Below are 13,501 nucleotides of genomic sequence, written 5' to 3' on the forward strand. Positions count from 1 at the left end.
GATTCTGATCATTTGAATGGGTGAGCGAATACTTTTGGTAATATAGTGTATGATAAATCAGACATAGTTTATTGTTTTTCTCAGTAATATGGCAACTTTTATTCAACTTAAAACTTAAAACTCATTTGTGTAGGCGTATGGTACAAATCTTGGAACAATGTTTAGCAATAACTGTTTTTTTCATAGTGGACATTGAATGTATTGCAGTACCCCTATAATTAATGAGCCATGTAAAGTAATGTCCTGCTCAGACAGTTCTTCGGCTACAATCGCGAGGAGAATGGCCCTCTGGGCTTTGTCATTTTTCGTCCTTCATAGTTTGCTGCTAGTGACAGCAAAATAGATGCAACTCAGCTGAGACTCAACAAGCTGGGGGAATAATGGAGGGTGCAAGGCAGTGGCGGATACAGAACGTACGGTTACATTGTAACCTTTGTTCTCTGAGTGAAGAGACTATCTCTCCACTCCGTTACATATTCCATATGTACGGGGATATGATCCTCCTGCTTGTCAGGGTACCTGGATAATTCTTTAAGACACACCGGCTTGCCCGGCCACGCCCATACAGGTGACTTAAATGATGCGGGAGGCTTTTTAAGTTCTTCCGCCTGCCATGCTGCCTATGCTTGTTTGGTGTTGGGATTAAACATGCCTTGGTCACATGAACGCACCACCGCCTTTTTTTTTTTTTTTTTTTTTTTTTTTTTTTTTTTTGCATAATCAACTAATCATCGTGTTTCAGACAAAAACGCAGCCAATCTGCAGATCACAAGCGTCTTGAACCATAAGGGGGTGATCCGCATGGATCTCCCCCTCTTTAAGACACCCCGTGAGGAGACGGTGCAGCCCACAATCCCACACACCAGTGCTTGTTCTTCTGTAACAACGAACTATTTGCAAATGTACACTACTTACATACCAACCAGGTCGAGGCCCTGCAAGATGCTAAGGCCAAGCCTGAGAGGTAGGAGGGCTGCTAGGGAAGTCCGCAAGACGCAAGACTGACCCAAGGAGCATAGGCAAGAGCCCCACAAGATGCAAAGGCTCAACCCCATGAACGGAGCGGCCACTCAATCAGCCTGCAAGACGCTAAGCTGAATAGGAGACAAGTCAAGAAGTTGTCTACCGACGACTCACGCCCAGCACCCGCTCCCCGAAGGAGGGGCTGGCGGCTACATTCAGTCGGTAGAACCTGGAAAAGGTAGACTGGGATGACCACGTGGCTGCTGTGCAAATATCAGCAAGAGAGGCTCCTCTCCACGAGGCCCATGAGGTGGCCACCCCTCGAGTCGAGTGTGCCCTGACCCCAGATGGGACAGACACACCCGAAAGTACATAAGCCTGTCGAATAGTGTCCACAACCCGGTGCGACAGCCTAGATTTCGACACAGGCCTGCCCAGATGCCCGGAGTCGAAGCAGATAAAAAGCTGATCAGTCCTCCTGAAGGCCTGAGTGCGCTGCATGTATTCTGTCAAGGCCCTGACAGGGCATAGAACAGGCTGGTGCTGCTCGACCTCCTGGTCTACTCCAGGAGAGGAGAGAGACCGCAGCTCCACTGACTGGGACAGGTGGAACTCAGACAGGACCTTAGGCAGAGATGCCGGGTTCGGGCGGAGCACCACGCTTGAGCCATCCGGCGAAAACCGACAACAGTCACTGTGTACTGACAATGCATGGAGCTCGCTTACCCTTCTGGCCGAAGTCACAGCAAGCAGAAATACTGTTTTCAAAGAGAGCCATTTCAATTCAACCTCCAAGGGGCTCAAAGGGGGAGTGTTGAAGTGCACCAAGGACGATATCCAAGTCCCAAGGTGGAACTGAAGGGCCAGTGCTGCGCACTGTAAGCCTCTTGGCACCTCTAAGAAACCGGGAAATCAAGGAGCAGCTATCCTCACTCAGTGCGTATTCACCAATACGAACTGCCTTGATTGCTGCCACCATCCCACGCAGGGTAACAGCAGACTTCTGCGCCTCAAGCTGGGACTGCAAGAATGACAGGATTTCCTGGTCTGTGGCTAGGTAGGGGTCCACCTGATGAGCTCCGCACCAGGTGGAAAACACCTGCCAACGATATGCATAAGCAGCCCTTGCAGATGGTGCCCAGGCTTCCTGCATTGTCTTCACCACAGGCCCTGGCAACCCTAAAGCCAGGAGCCGGTCCCTCTCAGCGGCCAAGCCACCGATCTGAGCCCCGCTGGAAAGGGATGGAACTGGGTCCCGCTCGCTTGAGACAGCAGGTCTCTCCGGGGCGGAAGCTCCCATGGCGACCCGTCCAACAGAGGCGGAATCGCTGAAAACCATGGCATGTGGGGCCAAAGGGGAGCCACCAATATCAGCCTCACCCGTTCCGCCTGAACTCTTTGGAGGAGGGGCTGGAGAAGAGTGAAGGGAGGGAAGGCAGAGCAGAACCTGGGGCCATGGATGCGCTAGAGCATCCCACCCCAGAGGAGGATAGTCGTTCTTCAGGGAGAAGACGACCTCTGCCTTGCCGAAGCGACACCATAACTCCTCGATCACCTGAGGGTGGAGTCTCCATTCCCCTGGGTGGGGACCCCCTCTCAACATGATGTCTGCCGCCGAGTTCAACGGCCCCGGTACATGCACAGCTCTGAGCGAGAGGAAGAGTGGGTGAGCCCACTGCCACTGGATGGTTGCCAGCTTGCATAGGGAGGGGGAGCCCAGGCCCCCCTGCCTGTTGATGTAAGCGGCTGTCACTGTGCTGTCGGTCCTGACAATGACATGGTGACCTCTCAGTCTCGGCAGGAATTGTCGCAGGGCGAGAAGAACCGCTCTCAGCTCCAGGACATTTATGTGTTGGCTCACCCAATGTCCGGTCCAAATGCCATTGATGCCACAGCCCTCGTGGACGGCACCCCAACCCATCTGGGATGCGTCTGTGAACACGAGCTGGCGATAGACCACTGGCCCTAGAGCACTCCCCTTGCTCATGTTGGCTGGGACCCCCCACCAGCAGAGTGCTCTGTGAAACCTCCGAGACACCACCACCTTGGTCTTGTGGGATCTCTGGGGACATAAGCCTAAACTCAGCGGACACCTTTGTACAGGCCGCATGTGCAGTAGGGCAAGGGGAACAACTTGCACCATGGCTGCCATTAGGCCCATGAGGCGAAGGCAGAGCCCCCAATTGACCTGAGAGTGCAGCTGAAATTGGCTGAGGCAAGCTCCGAAAGCCCGCTGCCTCTCCGAGGTCAAAACAATGGTCTCCCTCCTGGAGTCCAGAACCATGCCCAGAAAGGTCGTTACCTGGGAAGGCTGGAGCTTGCTTTTTTTTGTGGTTCAGGCGCAGACCCAAGCCCTGAATGTGCTCCAAGAGCAGGGCGACATGGTGATGGCACTGTTCCTCCGAGACTGCGCAGATTAGCCAGTCGTCGAGGTAATTTAGGATCCTGAGCCCTCTTTCTCTTTTCGGCTGACGGGGGAAGCTGGTTGGCTGGGGACAGGGAATTATCAGGAGGGTGGGGGGTGCTTAGAGGACCTCTGAACCTTGGCAGGTGGTCCTCCCTTTCTGCCCTGTCGGCGATCTCTACGCCTACGAAAAGCCTCCAGCTGGGGCCTGAGATCCCCTGGTCCCCATGTTGGGTCCCTTGATGTTGGCACTGGCTGAGGTAGAGATGCTCCTCTCTGCCTAGCGCCCCTGATACATCCGTTAAAACCCACTGAGACCTCTTTTGCACAGCGGCGGCTTTCCTGTGCCTGCTGCAGCAACTTAGCAGCATGTGGCCCAAACATAGCAGAGGGTTCCACCGGCACTTTAAGAAGGCAGTCTCTATCTGCCTGCTGAAGCTGGGATTGAGACCGCCAAAGGTGACGTCTAACCACCCAGAAGGATGACAGAGCATTGCCTGCTGCCTCTGCCTGCTCTTTCATCACAGAGGAGAGGCATGAGGAAGCCGTCTGAAGCTCCACCGCCGTACCGGAATCCCCAGAACCTTCCTGCACCTGACGGGACAGGCGACGAAGGTAAAGGGACAGAATGGCTCCTGTATCAGCCAACCGGGTCTGTACAGCCATAGCTCTGTGCAGCTTAGCAAGCAGGCCATCCGTAACCCTGCAATTCTTGCTAGAGCAGGTGGCTTTGCCAAGAATAGAGCTGGAGGGAGAAACCAGTGGAGTAAGGGCTTGATCCACTGGGGGGCTTCACCTCTTCCTCAAACCTAGAGGAGGTGGCCATAAGGTTTTCAGGCAGGGCAACATCCAGAGCCCTGGCCGCCCTGCTAATAATCCCCTCAAAGTGGCAAGCTAACTCGCCTTTTGGGGTGCCACCCGCCATCTGTTGTGCACAGGCTAAGTCATAGTCATCAGAGGAAAAGACAGTTTCCACATCTACGTCTTCCGCCCCTCCCTCCTCTTCCTCCACCTCTAACTCTGAAGTAGGGGGAGGAAAAGGGCTAATTTGAGGTTGGACCACTGTAGGCCGAAGAGTAAGGGGAGGCAGGGAAGTCTGCCAGGTCCCTGAACCTTCCACTCTCCCCTCTGCAGCTCCAGCCATTCTCCCAGTTTTCCTTTCAGGTTCCTCACATAGATGAGAGCCTGACCGCTTTGCTGCAAAAAATCGGCAGCGGGCTTCTCTAGTACGTGCAGGCAATATAAAACAGTCCATGCACGACTGAGGATCCTCCCTAGGTAAAATTGCATGCTGATGTCCCAAACATGGCATGCAACTATCATGCCCATCCTCTAGGGGCATGGCAACCCCACAACCCACACAGCAATGTCCCTCTTGGCTTGCCATACTTGGGGAAACAGAGGCCAGCGGCAACCCGGAAGCGCTCCACTTCCTGTTTATTGCCAGCCTGTAGCAACTGTTGCTAACTTGTGGAGTTTACTTTGTGTGCCGGCCGGCCACGTCCGCCGCACACTCATATATATATTTTATTTTGAATCGGGAGAGATGAGGGGAATGCTTAACTGGGAGCGAGAGAGACAGAGAGAGCGAGAGAGCAGTAGAGGTCCGCTGGAGCCGACACAGTCTGCGCCCAACACGGACTAAGTTTTACCCCTGAGCCGTTAGCTCGCAACCGCGAGCAATATGCTACAGGGGCACTCTGGCTGCCTAACCGCCGACCAAGCTATCTGGAGAGCAGTCGTCCCCGACAGAGTCTGCGCTCACCACCTCAGCTGGGAGTCGGCTTTCTTTGCGTCCGACCAGGCTGGATTATGTCTGCTTCACTGCTGTTAGCCGACAGAGTCTGCGCTCAGCACGGGTCCCACCGAGCGCGTCAGCTCACGACACCGCGAGCAATACGCCGGTAAGGGACACAGCCACCTCAGCTGGGAGTCAGATAGCTTCCAACTCGACCAAACTGGAATATATGTTTCACCGCTGTTAGCCGACAGAGTCTGCGCTCAGCACGGGTCCCACTCAGCGCGTCAGCTCACGACACCGCGAGCAATACGCCGGTAAGGGAGAACTTCAGCTGGGAGTCAGAGCCCCTCCGACTCAACCAGGCTGGATAATGACTGCTTAACCGCTGTTAGCCGACAGAGTCTGCGCTCAGCACGGGTCCCACTCAGCGCGTCAGCTCACGACACCGCGAGCAATACGCCGGTAAGGGACACAGCCACCTCAGCTGGGAGTCAGATGGCTTCCGACTCGACCAGACTGGAATATATGTTTCACCGCTGTTAGCCGACAGAGTCTGCACTCAACACGGGTCCCACTCAGCGCGTCAGCTCACGACACCGCGAGCAATACGCCGGTAAGGGACAACTTCAGCTGGGAGTCAGAGCCCCTCCGACTCAACCAGGCTGGATACTGACTGCCTACCGCTGTTAGCCGACAGAGTCTGCGCTCAGCACGGGTCCCACCAAGCGCGTTAGCTCACGACACCGCGAGCAATACGCCGGTAAGGGACACAGCCACCTCAGCTGGGAGTCAGATAGCTTCCGACTCGACCAGACTGGAATATATGTTTCACCGCTGTTAGCCGACAGAGTCTGCACTCAACACGGGTCCCACTCAGCGCGTAAGCTCACAAGACCGCAAGCAATACGCCGGTAAGGGAAATCACAGCCGAAGCTGGACAGAAGGAAACTTTTATGTGGACAACAGCATCCAGGGAGGCTGCCCGCAGACAGACGCCCGAACTTACACCAGGTAAGCGGATTCAAGCTGTAACCACACAGTCACACACAAATCTTTCAAACACACACGGATTGTCTGCACCCTGACTGAGTGGAGATCAAACAATCAGTGATCGCACGCCAGCGCTGGCGCTTTATAGCTACGCAATAGGGCGTGGCCGGGCAAGCCGGTGTGTCTTAAAGAATTATCCAAGTACCCTGACAAGCAGGAGGATCATATCCCGTACATATGGAATATGTAACGGAGTGGAGAGATAGTCTCGAGACGATAGAGAACATGGCTAATGGGTGGGCCTAAAAAATTCTGGATGGGCCTGTTATTTCATTTTGTTTATTTTTTTAGATAGACATGTATAAAATGATATGATGAAAGAAAAAAAAACCTCTCGGTAAACGAGCCGAGAGGTTGTAAACGAGCATAAAATAAACGTTGGAAAAAGGACATTAAAACATTTATTTATTTAGTTAGTTATTTTTTGGTCTTGAATCTGATAGGGTGGGCAAGCTGTCAATCTGGGTGGGCCTACGCCCATCCAGGCCCACCCGTAGATCCGCCTCAGGTGCAAGGTTATTATAGCTTTGTATTTTTCATTTGATTTTATTTTAAATTCAATTTGACTTGTTTTCAATTTCAGTTTATAGAAACAGGTATATAAAACAGGTTAGCTGGTTTAGTTTTTATTAGTTTCAGTGATAGTCTTTTTTTTTTTTTTTTTTTTACCCAATTTACCCAGTTTCCCCTTGGGGATCAGTGAAGTATTTCTAATTCTGATTTGTAATATGGAGTATTTGTCAAGGGTGAGATTCAAAGGTTAGACAAAGTATTGTGTAATAAAAACTCAACAACGCATCATAACATTTAAAAAATATATTCACTTAGGACAGATGAACAACCATCCACAAAAGACAACTATAAAAGATATTTGTCAGAGTTTTGTGTCATTACCAGAAAAATTCAACTGGACACAACAACAACAGTAGAAGCAACAACAATAGTAACAGCAGTAAACATAGATATGGGCACAAATATGTCACAGTCTATACAAGATGCAACCTTAAGTGCAAAAATGTGTGTAAGACCGCTTCTGAGGTAAGATGCCAGTAGTATGCTGGGTAAAAATTAACATATCATTTTAAACTAATCAAGAACCTCATGACGTCCAACCAGAAAGCTCAGAATACTGTAGTGTGAGTTCCCTGAAACAAGAGGGACTTTTAGATTGGTGGGATTCCACATATTTTATCACACTCCACTACAAGGGACTTGCTCTTATCTGAGAAACAGTTAGATTCAAAGTCATCCCAAATGACTTTCACCACCATGACACCAGGTGTGGACAGATTTCCTAAAACTGACCCCTGTGGCACTCCAGTGGTGCTATTAACTAGGGGAGAGGATACCTCAGCAACTCTAGTACACTGCTTCCTTGAGTCTAAGTAGGATTCTATCCATGCCAGGGCTTTGGATGAAAAATTTAACTTTGACAGCTTAGATAACAGAACATTATGGCTGACTGTGTCAAAGGCTTTTTTAAGTCAAGAAAGACAGTACCAATGACACCTCCCCCATCTAGCTTGGCTTTAATCTGTTCTATGAAAAAGCAGTTTGCTGTTTCAGTTGAATGGTATTTTCTAAACCCAAATTGCATTGGGTGTAATGGAAAGTTGCCTTAATCTAAATAGGCTATCAGCTGGCCACAAACTACCCTTTCAGCTACTTTAGAGATGATGGGGAGGATACTGATGGGCCTGTAGTTAATTACATTGGTTGCATCCCCAGACTTAAACACAGGAGTAATTACTACGGTCTTTGCTTAATAGATAAGTTGACCAGGTGTGTTACTGGCGTGGAGAGGATATTTTTTATAACTCTTCAAAAATGCACAATTGCAATCAAATATATCTTTAGCCACTGAATTTTTAAATAGGCTTAAGATTTTAATTGTCAAGGCTTCTGGCACTTCCACAATGTTAAACAATGGGAGATTATTATTTGGTGGTGTAATGTCCCTCTCTCTAGGACCAAAGCCTTGCGTTAGATCGCACACTGAATCAATAAAACAATCATTGAACAGAGATTTTAACTTCATCCTGAGTTAGAGCCCCTTGCACTTTTAATTCAAACCCTTTGTCACTTTTTTTGCTATCCCTCTTTAAAGCTCTATTAATGTTTTCACAAGTTCATCTGCTATTTCCTTTTTAGTCACTGATGATATTAATAAAGAAATTTGCTTTAGCCTTCCTCAGTTCACTTACAACTTTATTACGCAGCTGCTGAAAGGTTCTTCTATCATGTGCTAACCCAGATTTAAGTGCAGTTTTTAGTGCAAAATCCCTCTGTTTCATTAATGCCAGGGCAGATTTTTTTTCCTGGAGTATTTAATGTCCTTACTGAATTCATTTTTAATGCTATTAATCATATCCATGAAGTCCTTTGAAGCATCATCAAGGTTATCTGTAGTCAAGATTTTATTCCAAGAGAGCTGCTTAAATCGACATTCAAATTCATTGATGAGCCTTTTTGGTATTCAAGAATTCAAGGAACTTTTTATTGTCATACCAGCTCACATTTACACATTAATGGTACGAAATCAGGACTCAGGTCCTGGTATAAGAAGCCTAAATAAATAAATAAAAACAACAAGAAATAATAAAACGATATGGTGTGTAAAACCCTTTTGCTTTCCTGGCAGTACATAAACCTTTGTTTAGTTAACTTCCTTGATATCAGTGTTAAATTATGATCTGATAGCCCAGTTACAAAATTAAATGTTTTAGTTATTCTTTCAGGTTTGTTACTGAATATCAGATCAATCTGTGTTTGGGATGATGGTGTAATTCTGGTGGGGCCTTGAATTTCTTGTGTGAGGTCCATTTGTTTTGCTATGTCTTTCAATTGTTTTCTTTTTGATTTATCAGCCCAGTTATTGTCAAATTCTTTCAAAGTTTTCCTAAAATACTCATAAAACACATTTGTGGATGAAGGTGGTTTGTATACACAAATTACAGTGAATGACATGCTGTTAGATAAAGTTATTTGTACTGCTATACATTCCATATCCATCCATTCATTCATTCATCTTCTAAACTGCTTATCCTCACAAGGGTCACGGGGGGGGTGCTGGAGCCTATCCCAGCGCTCATAGGGCGAAGGCAAGGAAACACCCTGGACAGGTCGCCAGTCCATTGCAGGGCAGACAGACAAACACTGACATTCACACACACACCTAGGGGCAATTTAGCTTCTCCAATTCACCTGACCTGCATGTCTTTGGACGGTGGGAGGAAACCCACGCAGACACGGGGAGAACATGCAAACTCCACACAGAAAGGACCTTGGGTGGGAATCGAACCCAGGCCCTTCTCACTGTGAGGCGACAGTGCTAACCACTGCACCACCGCGCCGCCCATATCCATACATCGCAGTTCAATTTCTTTACATTTATGTTGTCTTTGACATAAATCAATAATCCACCTCCTCTGCCAGCTGCTCGGTCTTTTCTAAAAACTTTGTAGCCAGGTATTATGAATGCAGCGTCAGGTGATGACGCTTTGAGCCATGACTCTGATATGCAGAGAAAGTCGAGGTTCAATTCCACGAGTAATTTCTCCAGTTGGTCTGTTTTAGATGCGACACTCCAGATGTTTAAATGACCCCCCAAAAAGCCCCTTTGGCTTTGCATGCGCGTCCCATAGAACTTTTGCATGGTTCGCTGTTTGTAAAAACAGGTTGCGTTGTTAGTATTAGCTAACTGTTTTAGAAGTTATGCAAGACTGATATTTTTTAAATTAACATTTTTCAAAAATCTTATGTACTCTCTGCAGTACTGCAACGTACCCCTTAGGGTTTGGGTACCTCCATTTGAGAAAAACTCTTTTAAATTACTTGTAAATTACTTTGATATTATTTGTGTTTATCAGGAGTGGTTGGACTGAATTTGAATTTGGAGAACTGTACTCGAATTTAAGGGTGATATGAAAAATTCAGGTAAAAGGGTGCACCCCAGGTATAAGTGAGACACTGCGAATTTGATATTGCCTTACTTTCTTTGTCTGTGTTTGTATTGTCAAATCTTGTTCGTATGTTTTCTATATTATGAAAGCTGGCCTATTTTTACATTTACAATATCTGCCTCTGAGTTTCCTTTAAGCATTCCACCGTGCTATAGAAGCCAAACCTAACTCTTTACTAGCCAATGTAGTAATTCACATGCTCATATTGTGGCACTTATTGTCAACCCCTACTTAGTGTTACAAATGGAAATCAGTGGCTGGATAAAAGGTACAAAAAGTGATATGGGAGTTCTAAAGTAGGACTGCTTCCTTTGGGAAAAGATCAGCAGAAATCTGAATATCCAATTTGTAGATATTAGGCTAAACATGCAGAATCACTGGTAGAATCACTGGTCTTTTAAGATTTGTTTTAGAAAATGCAGTTGTACAAGCTAAAGTGAGACAGTAAGAGCAGGCCTGCCTCCTCTTCTGGTTCACCTGAAGTAAGTCCACAAAGTTTTCAGAAGTGGTGCTGTGGTGGTAGCATGCAAACCTTCCAGACGGACAGACAGAGAGACAGACAGATAGATACCTTTAAAGTTGGGTCTTATCCTGGCATCATATCCAGATGTCCTCCCCATCAGTTTGTCCAGGAAGTCGGAAGGAGACATGGGGGCCTGGCGGCTCCTGGCAGCATGGTCCACCTCTTTACATCGGCCCACACTGAAACAAACAAAATATCAACGTAAAGGATCTGAGGGCAACAGATTCTTGGATACTTTTGAATGATTTTTTTTTTGCCTCCCTTTATGTATCCTTTTTCTTTTGTTATATTACTGGTTTTCACACATGTATTTAACATGACTTTTGTGTAATTCTAATGTATGTCTTATTGCTTGTTTTTGACCTATTAATTTATTGATTTGCCTATTTCTATACTTATGATTTTGTATACTTTTATTATGTTTATAATTATGTTTATGGATTCCTTAAGTGATTTACTTTCATATAATGCATATAAGCCCACTATAGCCTCTGTGTCAGTGGGTTCTATTTCAAACTCCTCAGAAAAACTGGGAAAATGCAGGCGTAGCGAAGGTAGTGTGATGTATTGTGCTAGTCTCCTACGGTACAAACAGTGAGATTATGTACAAAAAGTGCAAAAATGAAATAAAATACTCTATGTTTACGATTTCAAGAATCCTACAAAGTTCCTCAGTAACTCCTGAATAACAATCTCTCTACACAGATATAGTTAAAAGTACAGACTGAAAATGCCACAGATGTTACCCCCTCTGTAACCCAGCCAAGACTGACTGCACCACGGCCTGCACTCGCACTTTTTAAACAAATAGCCCCTCCCACAAGGCTTCTTAATTACAGAAAGAAATTAAATTATGACATTTCCCTACAGAATAAAGAGCTCACGGCTTCTTATGCCCAAATATATTTGACTCAAAGATTATCTACATTTTCCTTAAACCTTGAACAAGTTATTGGTGGCAAAAAGCAGCATAACAAACAAAAGGCATAGTTATATAGTCCATGTAATCATGAAAGCTCATGAGATCTTAGTACTTAACAGGGCAAAATGTTACGCCTCTGTTTCGGACTCATTAACGTGGTGGGGCGATCTCAACACACTACAACAACTGGAGATTGAGTTCTAAGTTCGTATGCATACATAAAGGTCAAGCCACCAAGTGTGCACCAAGGTTATTATCATTAACGAAACTAACGAAATAACGAAAACTAAATCTATAAAAACATTTTCGTTAACTGAAATAAAAATAAAAACGAGGCTTTGCCAAAAAACAACAACTAACTGAAACTGTATTGTGCATTTACAAAACTAATTAACAAAAAATGATAGAGAAAATTTGCTTAGTTTTCATCTTTGTCAGTGTATTTCATACACAAGCCTAGTATTTTGGGTGAACGTCTATCTCCTGTCCATCTTGTTTTTTTTTTTGTTTTTTTTTTCTTTTTAAAGCTGCGCCAGTTTTACGCCAGCAGATGCCAGGCACGTTTGGCAGCAACCTGTCAGACGGCATGGCGGCGAAAGTTGGGAGAAAGCGCCAGAGTCCTATTTGGGATTATTTTGAATATGACTGTGTCTCAGACAAGAGTAAGTGCCTTGTAGTGGAACATGATAAAATATGTGCAACTTTTCTGAAGGGGAAAAATCCCACGAAGCTAAAAGTCCATTTGAAAAGCACACACAAGAAGGCTGAAGCTAAGCCCAGGCCAGGCAACACAATGCAGCCCGACACAAGCGTGTCAACAAGAGGACAGAAAACACTAATGCAGTGCTTCCAACGGCGACCACACACCTTCTGGTTAGTAAATACTCAAGAACACCACAAGCGAGAGGAAGCATTAGTGAATATGTTTATTGAGACTGGCATGTCTACACGACTTTGTGAGTCCATTGCCTTCAAAAAGTTCGCTGCCAAACTCGAACCAAAATTCGAAATACCCGGAGCTGCGAGAGTCAATAGCCTAACTGGGGCTAAGATGGACACGGCAAAGCAGAAATGAAAAGAAATCATAAGGGAGGCTAGGAAGCTGACCCTGTGTGATGGTTGGAGCAAGAGAGGATTAACAGCATCTTTCATGGGTGTGTCGGCTTGTTTTTCCCATCCACCTGGAGGCCAGGTCCACCAGGCTCTACTCTGCTTTGGAGTTTTTCATGCTTTTGTTTTAGAATGACACTACTTGCATCACACTTAAGAAACAGAAATACACACATATTGCACTTAAGACTGCATCTTATATAGACTGTTTACACATATTTCTACATTTAATGTAGAAATACTACTAGTACTACTGTTGTGTGCAGTTTTTTGGGCTTAATGGCACAAGACTAAAACTACTAAAAACTAAACTAAAACTAAGCATTTTCAAAAATAAAAACTAAACTAAACTAGCAAACTAGCTTTAAAAACGAATTAAAAGTAAACTGAAATTGAAAACAAAGAGTTACAACAAAATAAAAATAAAAACTATTGAAAAATCCCAAACTATTATAACCTTGGTGTGCACCCTTTGTCGAAGCAAGGTTGAGCCTTTACTCCATGAGACTGGGAATGGAGCGGGGAATGTGTGGTGTGTGTTTGTGCAAGTGTGTGTGTGCGTGCAAGATCAACCAATAAATCATAAAACACAGTAATATAAATTAAAAAGGAAAACAATAAAACAAAAACAAAAATAAACATGGGAAGGTAGGATAAAATATTTAAAGGAAGACTAGCTAATAAAGTGTATTTTAAGAAGAGACTTTAAGGATGATAGACCCCCCAGATTTTTGGTACCTGGATTTTTTACATATTTATTTTATGTTATATTCTATTTTATTCCTGTTATAAAATGTAGTTATAGATATTTTACATTAGCAGTCAC

General features: G+C 45.6%; 1 protein-coding gene across 1 annotated transcript in view; it reads right to left on the reverse strand.

The window, feature by feature from the left end:
- glra3 (glycine receptor, alpha 3) overlaps positions 1–12,153 on the reverse strand; it is a 75,122-nt gene extending 62,969 nt beyond the window's left edge. The window contains exons 1-2 of the mRNA XM_030056708.1: positions 12,140–12,153; positions 10,692–10,822 (exon numbers count right to left, since the gene is read on the reverse strand). Coding sequence (XP_029912568.1) covers positions 10,692–10,822; positions 12,140–12,153 — 145 coding nt within the window. The remainder of the gene's footprint in view (positions 1–10,691; positions 10,823–12,139) is intronic.
- Between the last annotated feature and the right edge of the window lie 1,348 nt (positions 12,154–13,501).

Source organism: Myripristis murdjan, chromosome 1 (genome assembly GCF_902150065.1).
Source record: "Myripristis murdjan chromosome 1, fMyrMur1.1, whole genome shotgun sequence".
In the NCBI taxonomy this organism is placed as follows: Eukaryota; Metazoa; Chordata; class Actinopteri; order Holocentriformes; family Holocentridae; genus Myripristis; species Myripristis murdjan.